We start from the raw sequence: 18,015 nt of genomic DNA, 5'->3' as shown, positions 1-18,015 counted from the left end.
TAACATTGTTTTATTTAGCTTTTGTCAGAGAGGAAGAGGCGATGCCATCTATGTTGTTGTTGATTTGGAACAGAACCCTCCCTGGACTTCCTGGAACCGCGCAGGGCTTTGTGGGGCTTGTTTACTTTACAACCAAGAGACGCCGGTCAACTCGGGAGCCTAGCCCGATATGACATGTGATGGTTTGGAGGAAAATAAACGCGTTTTGTGAAAAACAAAATGGAAATTCACATACTGCCAAGTTTGCTGGTGTTGTCTTTCATAGCTACCGCTTTCGGCGATGGTAAGTCACGACAACATATCCCCGAGCTAGCTAGCGTTGCTCGGTTAGCTAACGTTAGCTTAGCCAGTTGTGTTGTTAGGAAGCTAGCCAGTGTGAGCTGTGCGTCCCCCCGCGGACGGTGGTCTCAGAGCCGCGTAACTATCACGTCTCAGCGTCTGTGGACTATGATTTACGCGTTAATATGTGTCCCTCCAGGTGGTGAGCTGACGTTAGTTCAGGAGTTGTCTGCTAAGCCGGCCCAGAAGCTGTCTAGATACGGTTGGTATGGCAACATCAGGCTGACCATGTTCCGTATCCCGGACGACACCGTCGCCGCCCGCTGGCTGTTCACTGTAACCAGGGGGCAGCGGTTTCCACTGTGGAACACACAACGTCACCATGTAAGTCTATGACAATAATGCTTCCTTTCTGTTGTTTGCAGTGTTGAGTGGACAATCAGGCACTAAAGCTCAGTGCTGCTCATTGCTCAACGATGACAACTCTGTGAACTTGGTCTAGAGATGTGGCTAGTGGCACTAATAGAATCAGCAGTTCTGTTATTACCTCTCTCTGTCTTTGGGGGGCAACACATCACAGCCTGTCTCTACCTGCAATAACTCTATCTAACCCTCCACCTCTCCCTCCCTCCCTTCCTTCTCCTCCCTCCCTTCCTCCCCTCCTCCCTCCCTCCCTCCCTCCCTCCCTCCCTCCCTCCCTCCCTCCCTCCCTCCCTCTTATCCCTCCCTCCCTCTTATCCTCCCTCCCTCCCTCCCTCCCTCCCTCCCTCCTCCCTCCCTCCCCTCCCTCCTCCCTCCCCCATCCCTCCCTCCCTCTTTCCCTCCCTCCCTCCCCCCTCCCTCCCTCCCTCCCTCCCCCTCCCTCCCTCCCTCATCTATCCCTCCCTCCCTCCCTCCCCTCCCCCTCCCTCCCTCCCTCCCTCCCCCCCTCCCTCCCTCCCCCTCCTCCCTCTCTCCCTCCCTCCCTCCAGTTCCATGAGTTGGGGAGCTCCTCCAGTCATCGACCCAGTAGGACGGGTGTTTCCTAACAACACGGTGACAACATCAGTCCTCTCACTCATCCTTCCTGTGACATCATCACAAAGCAACATGACCTTTAACCTCTCTAACCCCGCCCCCGGAGACTGGTACCTGGCGGCTCACCTGCCCCAAGATGATGGACGCATCGAACACAAGGTGAGGAGTTTGTGTGTGTGTGTGTGTGTGTGTGTGTGTGTGTGTGTGTGTGTTTATAATGTGTGTGTATTGTGTGTGTAGGGCTTCCCGTCCTGCTCCTACTACTTCCAGCCCCAGCTGTCAGTCAGGAGAGCAGTGGACACACCCATCCTGCAGGCCACGCCTAACTCCAGACCGCCTCCCCCGGCAGACCTGCACTACTCAAGTAAGGAGCTAACCAAGCTAGTGGACAGAGAGAGGTCTGGGTTAACCTAACCCTAACCCTAACCCACCAAGCTAGTGGACAGAGAGAGGTCTGGGTTCACTTCTAAAATGACATTTATTGTCTGCCCAACCATGTACTTAAACCATGACTAGCTATGATGCCAATATTTAATGATAGCTCCGTTTGGCTAATGTCTCTTCTGTCAACCTTGATCACGGTTCCCGCGAGGACATACAGTTGGACAGTTTCAACTGGATGCAACCAAGTTGCAGATGAGTTGCAGGGGGATGTTTCACAAAGCAATCGAGAAGCAACTGCGTTGTATTGCAACGTCAGGGCTTCAGAGAGCAATGAGGAAGAGATGTGAACAGTCAGGCATCATGAGGAAGAGATGTGACCAGTCAGGCATCATGATAAAACCAGTCACACCTGAAAGTCTGTCTACTGCAGTCTAACAACCCAGCTAGCACATTCGGGAAGTTGTGGGAATGTATGTTTTTGGTTTCACATTGGTTGTGGGAACAAAGCCATACGTTTCAATAACACTGCTAGCTTATTTCGGGTTAACTGTTTTGAACTCCAAGCACTGATAAAGTAGGACCATGGACATTGATTTGCTTAGGCATTAATCATGCAAACAGTTCATTTTTTATTTATTTATTGTGACACGGCGTCAGTGAGATTTGAACCTATGATCTTCTGTTCTCTAGCCCTGGAATTAGTCCACTGCGCCACCAGGATGGATCTAGCATGCCATATTTTCTTATCATACAAAGCTGTTGATTCAAACACTATTAAGATCAGCTGTGGCCAGTGAGTGGGCGTGGCCAACACACCTACCTGAACACACTTAACAAGATAGAGGAGAGAGAGAGAGTTTTGTTGACGCTGAGAACGGAAAGTATCAGTTTTTTAAATAACATTCCTAGAACGTTCTTTGAAGCGTTACTAAAGTTTTCTTGTGGTTTTTATGGAAGGTTTTCTTCATGTTCTGATAATGGAATGTAGAGCTAATTGATGTTAAAGGCCAATACAGGCAAAACGATATAGATATAGATCTATAGATATACAGGACCAGTCAAGTCTGACGCAGTGGTCTAAGGCATTGCAGCTAAAGGTGGCACAACCAGTTATTGAGTGTAAGGGGGCAATTACTTTTTTCACACAGGGGAATTGGGTGTTGCATAACTTTGTTTATGAAATAAATATGTAATTGTTGTGTTATTTGTTCACTTATGTTCCCTTTATCTAATATTAGGTTTTGGTTGAAGATCTGATAACATTCAGTATCACAAATATGCAAAAGTAGAGAAAATTAGAAAGGGGGCAAATACTTTTTCACAGCACTGTATATGGAAGAGCAATGACAGAGCGGCATGGACTAAGATACAGTAGAATAGTATAGAATACAGTATATACATATGAGATGAGTAGTTGCAAGATATGTAAACATTATTAAAGTGACTAGTGTTCCATTTCTTAAAGTGGCCAGTGATTTCAATAGGCAGCAGCAGCCTCTAATGTGCTAGTGATGGCTATTTAACAGTCTGATGGCCTTGAGATGGAAGCTGTTTTTCAGTCTCTCGGTCCCAGCTTTGATGCACCTGTACTGACCTCGCCTTCTGGATGATAGCGGGGTGAACAGGCAGTGGCTCGGGTGGATGATGTCCTTGATAATATTTTTCGCCTTCTTGTGACATCGGGTGCTGTAGAGTGTCCTGGAGGGCGGGTAGTTTGCCCCGGTGATGCGTTGGGCAGATGGCACCACCCTCTGGAGAGCCCTACGGTTGCGGACGGTGCAGTTGCCGTACCAGGCGGTATATAGCCCGACAGGATGCTCTCAATTGTGCATCTGTAAAAGTTTGTGGAGGGTTTTAGGTGCCAAGCATTTCTTCAGCCTCCTGAGGTTGAAGAGGCTCTGTTGCGCCTTCTTCACCACCCTGTCTGCGTGGGTGGACCATTTCAGTTTGTCAGTGATGTGTACGCCAAGGAACTTGAGCTTTCCACCTTCTCCACTGCGGTCCCGTCGATGTGGATATGGGGGTGCACCCTCTGCTGTTTCCTGAAGTCCACGATCATCTCCTTTGTTTTGTTGACGTTGAGTGAGAGGTTATTTTCCTGGCACCACACTCCCAGAGCCCTCACCTCCTCCCTGTAGGCGGTCTCGTCATTGTTGGTAATCAGCCTACTACTGTTGTGCCGTCAGCGACTTCAGTTGGAGGGGTGCTTGGCCACGCAGTCATGGGTGAACAGGGAGGACAGGAGGGGTGCTTGGCCACGCAGTCATGGGTGAACAGGGAGGACAGGAGGGGTGCTTGGCCACGCAGTCATGGGTGAACAGGGAGGGAGGGTGCTTGGCCCTACGAGTCATGGGTGAACAGGGAGGACAGGAGGGGTGCTTGGCCCACGCAGTCATGGGTGAACAGGGAGGACAGGAGGGGTGCTTGGCCACGCAGTCATGGGTGAACAGGGAGGGACAGGAGGGGTGCTTGGCCACGCAGTCATGGGTGAACAGGGAGGACAGGAGGGTGCTTAGCCACGCAGTCATGGGTGAACAGGGAGGACAGGAGGGTGCTTGGCCACGCAGTCATGGGTGAACAGGGAGGACAGGAGGGTGCTTGCCACCGCAGTCATGGGTGAACAGGGAGGACAGGAGGGGTGCTTGGCCCACGCAGTCATGGGTGAACAGGGGAGGACAGGAGGGGTGCTTGGCCACGCAGTCATGGGTGAACAGGGAGGACAGGGGGTGCTTGGCCACGCAGTCATGGGTGAACAGGGAGGACAGGAGGGTGCTCCCCCCGTCATGGGTGACGGGGGGACGGGGTCTTCCACCCGCAGTCATGGTGAACAGGGAGGACAGGGGGGTGCTTGGCCACCAGTCGTGTTGAACGGGAGGACGGGGTGTATCTGTGAACAGGAGGACAAGGGTGCTTGCCCTACGCAGTCATGGGTGAACAGGGGGGGGCAGGAGGGGTGCTTGGCCCCCGCAGATCATGGAAGCGTGAACAGGGAGGACAGGAGGGGTGCCCGGCCCACGCAGTCGTGGGTGAACAGGGAGGACAGGAGGGGTGCTTGGCCACGCAGTCATGGGTGAACAGGGAGGACAGGAGGGGTGCTTGGCCACGCAGTCATGGGTGAACAGGGAGGACAGGAGGGTGCTTGGCCACGCAGTCATGGGTGAACAGGGAGGACAGGAGGGGTGCTTGGCCACGCAGTCATGGGTGAACAGGGGGGGGGGTGCTTGGCCACGCAGTCATGGGTGAACAGGGAGGACAGGAGGGTGCCTGGCCACGCAGTCATGGGTGAACAGGGAGGACAGGAGGGGTGCTTGGCCCACGCAGTCATGGGTGAACAGGGGAGGACAGGAGGGGTGCTTGGCCACGCAGTCATGGGTGAACAGGGAGGACAGGAGGGGTGCTTGGCCACGCAGTCATGGGTGAACAGGGAGGACAGGAGGGGTGCTTGCCACGCAGTCATGGGTGAACAGGGAGGACAGGAGGGGTGCTTGGCCACGCAGTCATGGGTGAACAGGGGAGGACAGGAGGGTGCTTGGCCCGCAGTCATGGGTGAACAGGGAGGACAGGAGGGGTGCTTACGCAGTCATGGGTGAACAGGGAGGACAGGAGGGGTGCTTGTACGCAGTCATGGGTGAACAGGGAGGACAGGAGGGGTGCTTGGCCCACGCAGTCATGGGTGAACAGGGAGGACAGGAGGGGTGCTTGGCCACGCAGTCATGGGTGAACAGGGAGGACAGGAGGGGTGCTTGGCCACGCAGTCATGGGTGAACAGGGAGGACAGGAGGGGTGCTTAGCCACGCAGTCATGGGTGAACAGGGAGAACAGGAGGGGTGCTTGGCCACGCAGTCATGGGTGAACAGGGAGGACAGGAGGGGTGCTTGGCCACGCAGTCATCGGGTGAACAGGGAGGACAGGAGGGGGTGCTTGGCCCACGAGTCATGGGTGAACAGGGAGACAGGAGGGGTGCTTGGCCACGCAGTCATGGGTGAACAGGGAGGACAGGAGGGGTGCTGGCCACAGGTCATGGGTGAACAGGGAGGACAGGGGGGTGCTTGGCCCACGCAGTCATGGGTGAACAGGGAGGACAGGAGGGGTGCTTGGCCACGCAGTCATGGGTGAACAGGGAGGACAGGAGGGGTGCTTGGCACGCAGTCATGGGTGAACAGGGAGGACAGGAGGGGTGCTGGCCCACGCAGTCATGGGTGAACAGGGAGGACAGGAGGGTGCTTAGCCACGCAGTCATGGGTGAACAGGGAGGACAGGTGGGGTGCTTGTCCACGCAGTCATGGGTGAACAGGGAGGACAGGAGGGGTGCTTGGCCACGCAGTCATGGGTGAACAGGGGAGGACAGGAGGGGTGCTTGGCCACGCAGTCATGGGTGAACAGGAGGACAGGAGGGGTGCTTGGCCACGAGTCATGGGTGAACAGGGAGGACAGGAGGGTGCTTGGCCACGCAGTCATGGGTGAACAGGGAGGACAGGAGGGGTGCTTGGCCACGCAGTCATGGGTGAACAGGGAGGACAGGAGAGGTGCTTGGTCACGCAGTCATGGGTGAACAGGGAGGACAGGAGGGGTGCTTGGCCCGCAGTCATGGGTGAACAGGGAGGACAGGAGGTGCTTGGCCACGCAGTCATGGGTGAACAGGGAGGACAGGAGGGTGCTTGGCCACGCAGTCATGGGTGAACAGGGAGGACAGGAGGGGTGCTTAGCCACGCAGTCATGGAACAGGAGGACAGGAGGGGTGCTTGGCCCACGCAGTCTGGGTGAACAGGGAGGACAGGAGGGGTGCTTGGCCACGCAGTCATGGGTGAACAGGGAGGACAGGAGGGGTGCTTGGCCCACGCAGTCATGGGTGAACAGGGAGGACAGGGAGGGGTGCTTGGCCACGCAGTCATGGGTGAACAGGGAGGACAGGAGGGGGTGCTTGGCCACGCAGTCATGGGTGAACAGGGGAGGACAGGAGGGGTGCTTGGCCCACGCAGTCATGGGTGAACAGGGAGGACAGGAGGGGTGCTTGGCCACGCAGTCATGGGTGAACAGGGAGGACAGGAGGGGTGCTTGGCCACGCAGTCATGGGTGAACAGGGAGGACAGGAGGGGTGCTTTGGCCACGCAGTCATGGGTGAACAGGGAGGACAGGAGGGGTGCTTGGCCACGCGTCATGGGTGAACAGGGAGGACAGGAGGGGTGCTTGGCCCACGCAGTCATGGGTGAACAGGGAGGACAGGAGGGTGCTTGGCACACGCAGTCATGGGTGAACAGGGAGGACAGGAGGGGTGCTTGGCCACGCAGTCATGGGTGAACAGGAGGACAGGAGGGGTGCTTGGCCACGCAGTCATGGGTGAACAGGGAGGACAGGAGGGGTGCTTGGCCACGCAGTCATGGGTGAACAGGGAGACAGGAGGGGTGCTTGGCCACGCAGTCATGGGTGAACAGGAGGACAGGAGGGGTGCTTGGCCACGCAGTCATGGGTGAACAGGAGGACAGGAGGGGTGCTTGGCCACGCAGTCATGGGTGAACAGGGGAGGACAGGAGGGGTGCTTGGCCACGCAGTCATGGGTGAACAGGGAGGACAGGAGGGGTGCTTGGCCCACGCAGTCATGGGTGAACAGGGAGGACAGGAGGGGTGCTTGGCCACGCAGTCATGGGTGAACAGGGAGGACAGGAGGGGTGCTTGGCACGCAGTCATGGGTGAACAGGGAGGACAGGAGGGGTGCTTGGCCACGCAGTCATGGGTGAACAGGGAGGACAGGAGGGGTGCTTAGCCACGCAGTCATGGGTGAACAGGGAGGACAGGGGGGTGCTTGGCCCACGCAGTCATGGGTGAACAGGGAGGACAGGAGGGTGCTTGGCCACGCAGTCATGGGTGAACAGGGAGGACAGGAGGGGTGCTTGGCCCCACGCAGTCATGGGTGAACAGGGAGGACAGGAGGGGTGCTCGGCCACGCAGTCATGGAGTGAACAGGGGAGGACAGGAGGGGTGCTTGGCCACGCAGTCATGGGTGAACAGGGAGGACAGGAGGGGTGCTTGGCCCACGCAGTCATGGGTGAACAGGGAGGACAGGAGGGTGCTTGGCCACGCAGTCATGGGTGAACAGGGAGGACAGGAGGGGTGCTTGGCCACGCAGTCATGGGTGAACAGGAGGACAGGAGGGGTGCTTGGCCACGCAGTCATGGGTGAACAGGGAGGACAGGAGGGGTGCTTGGCCACTGCAGTCATGGGTGAACAGGGAGGACAGGAGGGGTGCTTGGCCGCAGTCATGGGTGAACAGGGAGGACAGGAGGGGTGCTTGGCCACGCAGTCATGGGTGAACAGGGAGGACAGGAGGGTGCTTGGCCACGCAGTCATGGGTGAACAGGGAGGACAGGAGGTGCTTGGCCACGCAGTCATGGGTGAACAGGGAGGACAGGAGGGGTGCTTGCCACGAGTCATGGGTGAACAGGGAGGACAGGAGGGGTGCTTGGCCACGCAGTCATGGGTGAACAGGGAGGACAGGAGGGGTGCTTGACCCGCAGTCATGGGTGAACAGGGAGGACAGGAGGGGTGCTTGGCCACGCAGTCATGGGTGAACAGGGAGGACAGGAGGGGTGCCTGGCCACGCAGTCATGGGTGAACAGGGAGGACAGGAGGTGCTTGGCCACGCGAGTCATGGGTGAACAGGAGGACAGGAGGGGTGCTTAGCCACGCAGTCATGGGTGAACAGGGAGGACAGGAGGGGTGCTTGGCCACGCAGTCATGGGTGAACAGGGAGGACAGGAGGGTGCTTGGCCACGCAGTCATGGGTGAACAGGGAGGACAGGAGGGGTGCTTAGCCACGCAGTCATGGGTGAACAGGGAGGACAGGGGGGTGCTTAGCCACGCAGTCATGGGTGAACAGGGAGGACAGGGGGGGTGCTTGGCCCACGCAGTCATGGGTGAACAGGGAGGGACAGGAGGGGTGCTCAGTCCACGCAGTCATGGGTGAACAGGGAGGACAGGAGGGGTGCTTGGCCACGCAGTCATGGGTGAACAGGGAGGACAGGGGGGTGCTTGGCCACGCAGTCATGGGTGAACAGGGAGGACAGGAGGTGCTTGGCCACGCAGTCATGGGTGAACAGGGAGGACAGGAGGGGTGCTTGGCCCACGCAGTCATGGGGTGAACAGGGAGGACAGGTGGGATGCTTGGCCACGCAGTCATGGGTGAACAGGGAGGACAGGTGGGATGCTTGGCCACGCAGTCCTGGGTGAACAGGGAGGACAGGAGGGGTGCTTGGCCACGCAGTCATGGGTGAACAGGGAGGACAGGAGGGGTGCTAGCCCCCGCAGTCATGGGTGAACAGGGAGGACAGGAGGGGTGCTTGCCACGCAGTCATGGGTGAACAGGGAGGACAGGAGGGTGCTTGGCCCACGCAGTCATGGGTGAACAGGGAGGACAGGAGGGTGCTTGGCCACGCAGTCATGGGTGAACAGGGAGGACAGGAGGGGTGCTTGGCCACGCAGTCATGGGTGAACAGGGAGGACAGGAGGGGTGCTTGGCCACGCAGTCATGGGTGAACAGGGAGGACAGGAGGGGGTGCTTGGCCAACGCAGTCATGGGTGAACAGGGAGGACAGGAGGGTGCTTGGCCACGCAGTCATGGGTGAACAGGGAGGACAGGAGGGGTGCTTGGCCACGCAGTCATGGGTGAACAGGGAGGACAGGAGGGGTGCTTAACCCACGCAGTCATGGGTGAACAGGGAGGACAGGAGGGGGTGCTTGGCCACGCAGTCATGGGTGAACAGGGAGGACAGGAGGGGTGCTTGGCCACGCAGTCATGGGTGAACAGGGAGGACAGGAGGGTGCTTGGCCACGCAGTCATGGGTGAACAGGGAGGACAGGAGGGGTGCTTGGCCACGCAGTCATGGGTGAACAGGGAGGACAGGAGGGGTGCTTGGCCACGCAGTCTGGGTGAACAGGGAGGACAGGAGGGGTGCTTGGCCACGCAGTCATGGGTGAACAGGGAGGACAGGAGGGGTGCTTGGCCACGCAGTCACTGGGTGAACAGGGAGGACAGGAGGGTGCTTGGCCACGCAGTCATGGGTGAACAGGGAGGACAGGAGGTGCTTGGCCACCAGTCATGGGTGAACAGGGGAGGACAGGAGGGGTGCTTGGCCACGCAGTCATGGGTGAACAGGGAGGACAGGAGGGGTGCTTGGCCACGCAGTCATGGGTGAACAGGGAGGACAGGAGGGGTGCTTGGCCACGCAGTCATGGGTGAACAGGGAGGACAGGAGGGGTGCTTGGCCACGCAGTCATGGGTGAACAGGGAGGACAGGAGGGTGCTTGGCCCACGCAGTCATGGGTGAACAGGGAGGACAGGAGGGGTGCTTGGCCACGCAGTCATGGGTGAACAGGGAGGACAGGAGGGGTGCTTGGCCACGCAGTCATGGGTGAACAGGGAGGACAGGAGAGGGGTGCTTGGCCACGAGTCATGGGTGAACAGGAGAGGACAGGAGGGTGCTTGGCCACGCAGTCATGGGTGAACAGGGAGGACAGGAGGGGTGCTTGGCCACGCAGTCATGGGTGAACAGGGAGGACAGGAGGGGTGCTTGGCCAGCAGTCATGGGTGAACAGGGAGGACAGGAGGGGTGCTTGGCCACGCAGTCATGGGGTGAACAGGGAGGACAGGAGGGTGCTTGGCCACGCAGTCATGGGTGAACAGGGAGGACAGGAGGGGTGCTTGGCCACGCAGTCATGGGTGAACAGGGAGGACAGGAGGGGTGCTTGGCCCACGCAGTCATGGGTGAACAGGGAGGACAGGAGGGTGCTTGGCCACGCAGTCATGGGGTGAACAGGGAGGACAGGAGGGGTGCTTGGCCCACGCAGTCATGGGTGAACAGGGAGGACAGGAGGGGTGCTTGGCCACGCAGTCATGGGTGAACAGGGGAGGACAGGAGGGGTGCTTGGCCACGCAGTCATGGGTGAAGACAGGAGGACAGGAGGGGTGCTTGTCACACGCAGTCATGGGTGAACAGGGAGGACAGGAGGGTGCTTGGCCACGCAGTCATGGGTGAACAGGGAGGACAGGAGGGTGCTTGGCCACGCAGTCATGGGTGAACAGAGGAGGACAGGAGGGGTGCTTGCCACGCAGTCATGGGTGAACAGGGAGGACAGGAGGGGTGCTTGGCCACGCAGTCATGGGTGAACAGGGAGGACAGGAGGGGTGCTTGGCCCACGCAGTCATGGGTGAACAGGGAGGACAGGTGGGGTGCTTGGCCACGCAGTCATGGGTGAACAGGGAGGACAGGAGGGTGCTTGGCCACGCAGTCATGGGTGAACAGGGAGGACAGGAGGGTGCTTAGCCACGCTGTCATGGGTGAACAGGGAGGACAGGAGGGGTGCTTGGCCCACGCAGTCATGGGTGAACAGGGAGGACAGGAGGGGTGCCTGCCCACGCAGTCATGGGTGAACAGGGAAGACGAGGGGTGCTTGGCCCACGCAAGTCATGGGTGAACAGGGAGGACAGGAGGGGTGCTTGGCCCACGCATCATGGGTGAACAGGGAGGACAGGAGGGTGCTTGGCCACGCAGTCATGGGTGAACAGGGAGGACAGGAGAACTTGGCCACGCAGTCATGGGTGAACAGGGAGGACGGAGGGGTGCTTGCCCACGCAGTCATGGGTGAACAGGGAGGACAGGAGGTGCTTGGCCACGCAGTCGTGGGTGAACAGGGAGGACAGGTCTTGGCACGCAGTCATGGGTGAACAGGGAGGACAGGAGGGGTGCTTGGCCACGCAGTCATGGGTGAACAGGGAGGACAGGAGGGGTGCTTGGCCACGCAGTCATGGGTGAACAGGGAGGACAGGAGGTGCCAGCCCACGCAGTCATGGGTAACAGGAGGACAGGAGGGGTGCTTTGCCCACGCAGTCTATGGGTGAACAGGGAGGACAGGAGGGGTGCTTGGCCCCACGCAGTCATGGGTGAACAGGGAGGGACAGAGGGGTGCTTGGCCCACGCAGTCATGGGTGAACAGGGAGTACAGGGGGCTGAGCACCACCCTTGTGGGGCCCCAGTGTTGAGGATCAGCGAAGTGGAGGTGTTGTTTCCTACCTTCACCACCTGGGGGCGGCCCGTCAGAAGTCCACGACCAAGTTGCACAGGGGCGGGGTTCGACCCAGGGCCTCGAGCTTTAATGATGAGCTTGGAGGGTACTATGGTGTTGAATGCTGAGATATAGTCAATGAACAGCATTCTTACATAGGTATTCCTCTTGTCCTGATGGGATAGGGCAGTGTGCTGTGCGATGGCGATGGCGATTGCATCGTCTGTGGATCTATTGGGGCGGTAAGCAAATTGAAGTGGGTCTAGGGTGACAGGTAAGGTAGAGGTGATATAATCCTTGACTAGTCTCTCAAAGCATTTCATGATGATAGAGGTGAGTGCTAGTTCAGTTACTTTTGCTTTCTTGTGTATGGGAACAATGGTGGTCATCTTGAAGCATGTGGGGGACAGCAGACTGGGGAAAGGGAGAGATTGAATATGTTCATAAACACTCCAGCCAGCTGGTCTGCGCATGCTCTGAGGACGCGGCTATGGATGCCGTCTGGGCGGCAGCCCTGCGAGGGTGTACAGCTTAAATGTGTCTTACTCACTCGACCACGGAGAAGGAGAACCACAGTTCTTGGTAGTGGGCGCGTCGGTGACACTGTGTTATCCTCAAATTGGGCGAAGAAGGTGTTTCAGCTTGTCCAGATGCAAGATGTCGGTGTTGGCGACGTGGCTGGTTTTCCTTTTGTAGTCCGTGATTGTCTGTAGACCCTGCCACATACGTCTTGTGTCTGAGCCGTTGAATTGAATTGCGACTCCACTATTGTCTCTATATTGACGTTTTGCCTGTTTGATTGCCTTGCGGAGTGAATAGCTACACTGTTTGTATTCTGCCATATTCCCAGTCACCTTGCCGTGGTTAAATGTGGTGGTTCGTGTTTTCAGTTTTGCGCGAATGCTGCCATCTAATTGTGTTGTTGTCCTGGGGATCTGTGGGGTCTGTTTGTGTTTGTGAACAGAGCCCCAGGACCAGCTGGCTGAGGGGACTCTTCTCCAGGTTCATCTCTCTGTAGGTGATGGTTTTGTTATGGAAGGTTTGTGGAATCGCTTCCTTTTAAGTGGTCCTCTGTAGCTCAGCTGGTAGAGCACGGCGCTTGTAACGCCAAGGTAGTGGGTTCGATCCCCGGGACCACCCATACACAAAAAATGTATGCACGCATGACTGTAAGTCGCTTTGGATAAAAGCGTCTGCTAAATGGCATATTATATTATTATATTATAAGTGGTTGTAGAATTTAACAGCTCTTTTCTGGATTTTGATCATTAGCAGGTATCGGCCTAATTCTGCTCTGCATGGATTATTTGGTGTTTTTCGTTGTACACTGAGGATATTTTTGCAGAATTCTGCATGCAGAGTCTCAATTTGGTGTTTGGCCCATTTTGTGAATTCTTGGTTGGTGAGCAGACCCCAGACCTCCACAACCATAAAGGGCAGTTTTATAACTGATTCAAGTAGTTTTAGCCAGATCCTAATTGGTATGTCAAATTTCATGTTCCTTTTGATGGCATAGGAAGGCCCTTGCCTTGTCTCTCAGATCGTTCACAGCTTTGTGGAAGTTACCTGTGGCGCTGATGTTTAGGCAGAAGTATGTGGATAGTTTTGTGTGCTTAAGGGCAACGGTGTCTAGATGGAATTTGCTATTTTTTTGTCCTGGCAATTGGATCTTTTGGAACACCATTTTTTTTTGTCTTACTGAGATTTACTGTCAGGGCCCAGGTCTGACAGAATCTGTAGAAGATCTAGGTGCTGCTGTAGGCCCTCCTTGGTTGGGGACGAAGCACCAGATCATCAACAAACAGTAGACATTTCAGATTCTAGCAGGGTGAGGCCGGGGTGCTGCTGAAATGTTCTAGTGCCCTCGCCAATTAATGATATATATGTTGAAGAGGTGGGGCTTAAACTGCATCCCTGTCCCACCCACGGCCCTGTGGAAAGAAATGTGTGTGTTTTTTGCCAATTTTAACCCACACTTGTTGTTTGTTTGTTTGTCAATTAGGGTGTGCAGGGTGAATACGTGTTCTGTCGTGCGGTAATTTGGTAAAAAGCCAATTTGACATTTGCTCAGTACATTGTTTTCACTGAGGAAATGAACTAGTCTGCTGTTAATGATAATGAAGAGGATTTTCCCAAGGTTGCTGTTGACTCATATCCTACGGTAGTTATTGGGGTCAAATTTGTCTCCACTTTTGTGGATTAGGGTGATCAGTCCTTGGTTCTAAATATTGGGGAAGATGCCAGAGCTGAGGATGATGTTAAAGAGTTTAAGTATAGCCAATTGGAATTTGTGGTCTGTATATTTTATCATTTCATTGAGGATACCATCAACACCACAGGACTTTTTTGGTTTGGAGGGTTTGTATTTTTGTCCTTTAGTTCATTCAATGCAATTGGAGAATCCAGTGGGTTCTGGTAGTCTTTAATAGTTGATTAGTTAATAGTTAATAGATCTCTCTCTCTCTCTCTCTCTCTCTCTCTCTCTCTCTCTCTCTCTCTCTCTCTCTCTCTCTCTCTCTCTCTCTCTCTCTCTCTCTCTCTCTCTCTCTCTCTCTCTCTCCTTCTCTCTCGCTCTCCTTCTCTCTCGCTCTCCTTCTCTCTCGCTCTCCCTCTCTCTCGCTCTCCCTTCTCTCTCTCTCGCTCTCTCTCTCTCTCTCTCTCTCTCGCTCTCCTTCTCTCTCTCTCTCTCTCTCTCTCTCCTTCTCTCTCTCTCTCTCTCTCTCTCTCCTTCTCTCTCGCTCTCCTTCTCTCTCTCTCTCCTTCTCTCTAGCTCTCCCCTTCTCTCTCTCTCTCTCTCTCGCTCTCTCTCTCTCTCTCTCTCTCTTGCTCTCCTTCTCTCTCTCTCTCCCTTCTCTCTCTCTCTCTCTCTCTCTCTCTCTCTCTCGCTCTCTCTCTCTCTCTCTCTCTCTCTCTCCTTCTCTCTCTCCTTCTCTCTCTCTCTCTCTCTCTCTCTCTGCTCTCTCTCTCTCTCCGCCTCTCTCTCTCTCTCTCTCTCTCTCTCTCTCTCTCTCTCTCTCTCTCCTCTCTCTCTCTCTCTCTCTCTCTCTCTCTCTCTCTCTCCTCTCAGCTCTCCCCTTCTCTCTCTCTCTCCTTCTCTCTCGCTCTCCTTCTCTCTCTCTCTCTCTCTCTCGCTCTCTCTCTCTCTCTCTCTCTCTCGCTCTCCTTCTCTCTCTCTCTCTCTCTCTCTCTCTCTCTCGCTCTCTCTCTCTCTCTCTCTCTCTCTCTCTCTCTCTCCCTCTCTCTCTCTCTCCTCTCTCTCTCTCCTTCTCTCTCTCTCTCTCTCTTGCTCTCTCTCTCTCCCCCCTCTCTCTCTCTCTCTCTCTCTCTCTCCTTCTCTCTCTCCTTCTCTCTCTCTCTCTCTCTTGCTCTCTCTCTCTCCCCCTCTCTCTCTCTCTCTCTCTCTCCCCCTCTCTCTCTCTCTCGCTCTCTCTCTCTCTCTCTCTCCCTCTCTCTCTCTCTCTCTCTCTCTCTCCTTCTCTCTCTCTCCTTCTCTCTCTCTCTCTCTCTCTCTCCTCGCTCTCCTTCTCTCTCTCTCTCCTTCTCTCTCGCTCTCCTTCTCTCTCTCTCTCTCTCTTGCTCTCTCTCTCTCCCCCTCTCTCTCTCTCTCTCTCTCTCTCTCTCTCTCTCTCTCTCTCTCTCTCTCTCCTCTCTCCGCTCTCCTTCTCTCTCTCTCTCCTTCTCTCTCTCTCTCTCTCTCTCTCTCTCTCTCTCTCTCTCTCTCTCTCTCTCTCTCCTTCTCTCTCTCCTTCTCTCTCTCTCTCTCTCTTGCTCTCTCTCTCTCCCCCTCTCTCTCTCTCTCTCTCTCTCCCCCTCTCTCTCTCTCTCGCTCTCTCCTCTCTCTCTCTCTCTCTCTCTCTCTCTCTCTCTCTCTCTCTCTCTCTCTCTCTCCCTTCTCTCTCTCTCTCTCTCTCTCTCTCTCTCTCTCTCTCCTTCTCTCTCTCTCTCTCTCTCTCTCTCTCTCCTTCTCTCTCGCTCTCCTTCTCTCTCTCTCTCCCTTCTCTCTCGCTCTCCTTCTCTCTCTCTCTCTCTCTCTCTGCTCTCTCTCTCTCTCTCTCTCTCTCTCTCTCTCTCTCTCTCTCTCTCTCTCTCGCTCTCTCTCTCTCTCTCTCCTTCTCTCTCTCTCTCCCTTCTCTCTCTCTCTCTCTCTCTCTCTCTCTCTCTCTCTCTCTCTCTCTCTCTCTCTCTCTCTCTCTCTCTCTCTCTCTCTCTCTCTCTCTCCTTCTCTCTCTCCTTCTCTCTCTCTCTCCTTCTCTCTCTCCTCTCTCTCTCTCTCTCTCTCTCTCTCTCTCTCTCTCTCTCTCTCTCTCCTCTCTCTCTCTCTCTCTCTCTCTCTCTCTCTCTCTCTCTCTCTCTCTCTCTCTCTCTCTCTCTCTCTCTCTCTCTCTCTCTCTCTCTCTCTCTGTCAGGGTGTTTGTTCCAGAGTTCATGTCGTCCCTCTCGGTGTCTGTGAGTGGCTGTACCTGGGGGGAGGGGCTTTTGAACGGAGACTGTTCATTGGTCCTCACACTGGGCTCCTCTTCCCCCCAGGGGGGGCTTGTGAGGGTGAACTGTTCTCTTATTGGCTGCTCTGCCGTTCTCCTCGCTCCCCCATGGAATACTTGGATACGCGTCACCGTGGATAGTTACCATAGCAACCGAACCACAGCCTTCATCATCTCAGCCAACTACACAGGTACACACACACACACACACACTACATATGTGAGGTGATGCGGTAACAGTGGTTGTACTTTTTGGGTGTGTAATGTGTGTGTGTAATGTTTGTGTGTGTGTGTGTGTGTGTGTGTGTCAGTGGGTTGTAAGCCTCAGAGCGTGGGTCTGTCTGGAGACGATTATATTAACAGGCTCCGTGGCAACAGCAGCACGACAACATCACCGGGCAACAGTTCTGTGGTTGTCGAGGCAGGTCTCCATAACAACGTGTCGTTGGAGTGTGTGTGGAGTGTTCCGGTGCTCCGTGAGGAACTAGACGTTCTGTCTGTCCGGTTCTCTCCCGTTAATGGACCCAGCGTAACGGTTACCCACACCTACCCCACGCTCCTCACCTACCCCCTAAACACACAATCTACTGGAGGTACCCTCAACCTGGAGATTACACTCAACACTGTGAGTAACACACAAATACACACACAATACTGAAATGGCATTTTTCTGTAAACTGATGTAACGTGTGTGTGTGTGTTGTAGACTAATGTAACATCAGGAAACAGCAGTGTGTTGGCCTGTCTCTCTTCCTGGGTTCCTGTCCTCACACTCAACCACTCACAGCTCTGTCACACAGGTAGGACACACACATATGCACCTCCATCTACTCAGAGGTCGGGCACTGATGTTGGGTGATTTAGGCCTGACTCACAGTCATCCCAAAGGTGGTCGAAAGGGGTTGAGGTCAGGGCTCTGTGCAGGCCAGTCAAGTTCTTCCACACCGATCTCGACAAACAATTTCTGTATGGACCTCGCTTTGTGCGCGGGGGCATTGTCATGCTGAAACAGGAAAGGGCCTTCCCCAAACTGTTGCCACAAAGTTGGAAGCACAGAATCGTCTATACAGTTGGCACTATGCATTGGGACAGGTAGCATTTTCCTGGCATCCGCCAAAACCAGATTTGTCCGTCGGCCTGCCAGATGGTGAAGTGTGATTCATCATTCCAGAGAACGTGTTTCCACTGCTCCAGAGTCCAACGGTGGTGAGTTTCCACTGCGGTGGTGAGTTTCCACTGCTCCAGAGGTCAACGGTGGTGAGTTTCCACTGCTCCAGAGTCCAACGGTGGTGTTTCCACTGCTCCAGAGTCCAACGGTGGTGAGTTTCCACTGCTCCAGAGTCCAACGGTGGTGAGTTTCCACTGCTCCAGAGTCCAACGGTGGTGAGTTTCCACTGCTCCAGAGTCCAACGGTGGTGAGTTTCCACTGCTCCAGAGTCCAACGGTGGTGAGTTTCCACTGCTCCAGAGTCCAACGGTGGTGAGTTTCCACTGCTCCAGAGTCCAACGGTGGTGAGTTTCCACTGCTCCAGAGTCCAACGGTGGTGAGTTTCCACTGCGGTGGTGAGTTTCCACTGCGGTGGTGAGTTTCCAGAGTCCAACGGTGGTGAGTTTCCACTGCTCCAGAGTCCAACGGTGGTGAGTTTCCACTGCTCCAGAGTCCAACGGTGGTGAGTTTCCACTGCTCCAGAGTCCAACGGTGGTGAGTTTCCACTGCTCTAGCGGACGCTTGGCATTGCCATGGTGATCTTAGTAGGCTTGTGTGGGGCTGCTCGGCTGTGGAAACCCATTTCATGAAG

At 55.5% G+C, this 18,015-nt stretch overlaps 1 protein-coding gene across 1 annotated transcript in view; it reads left to right on the top strand.

Annotated features, from left to right (window-relative positions):
* Window positions 1-629: 629 nt before the first annotated feature.
* LOC121560577 (post-GPI attachment to proteins factor 6-like) overlaps window positions 630-18,015 on the top strand; it is a gene marked incomplete at its 3' end in the record, with an annotated part of 43,793 nt that continues 26,407 nt past the window's right edge. Inside the window, exons 1-6 of the mRNA XM_045217533.1 lie at window positions 630-663; window positions 1,251-1,455; window positions 1,537-1,680; window positions 16,108-16,408; window positions 16,529-16,842; window positions 16,924-17,017. Of these exons, the coding sequence (XP_045073468.1) occupies window positions 1,255-1,455; window positions 1,537-1,680; window positions 16,108-16,408; window positions 16,529-16,842; window positions 16,924-17,017 (1,054 nt within the window). The remainder of the gene's footprint in view (window positions 664-1,250; window positions 1,456-1,536; window positions 1,681-16,107; window positions 16,409-16,528; window positions 16,843-16,923; window positions 17,018-18,015) is intronic.

This window comes from Coregonus clupeaformis, unplaced genomic scaffold, assembly GCF_020615455.1.
Source record: "Coregonus clupeaformis isolate EN_2021a unplaced genomic scaffold, ASM2061545v1 scaf1099, whole genome shotgun sequence".
Lineage (NCBI taxonomy): Eukaryota > Metazoa > Chordata > Actinopteri > Salmoniformes > Salmonidae > Coregonus > Coregonus clupeaformis.
Note: the sequence above shows the minus strand (reverse complement) of the source record. Positions and strands in the feature narration are given on the sequence as shown.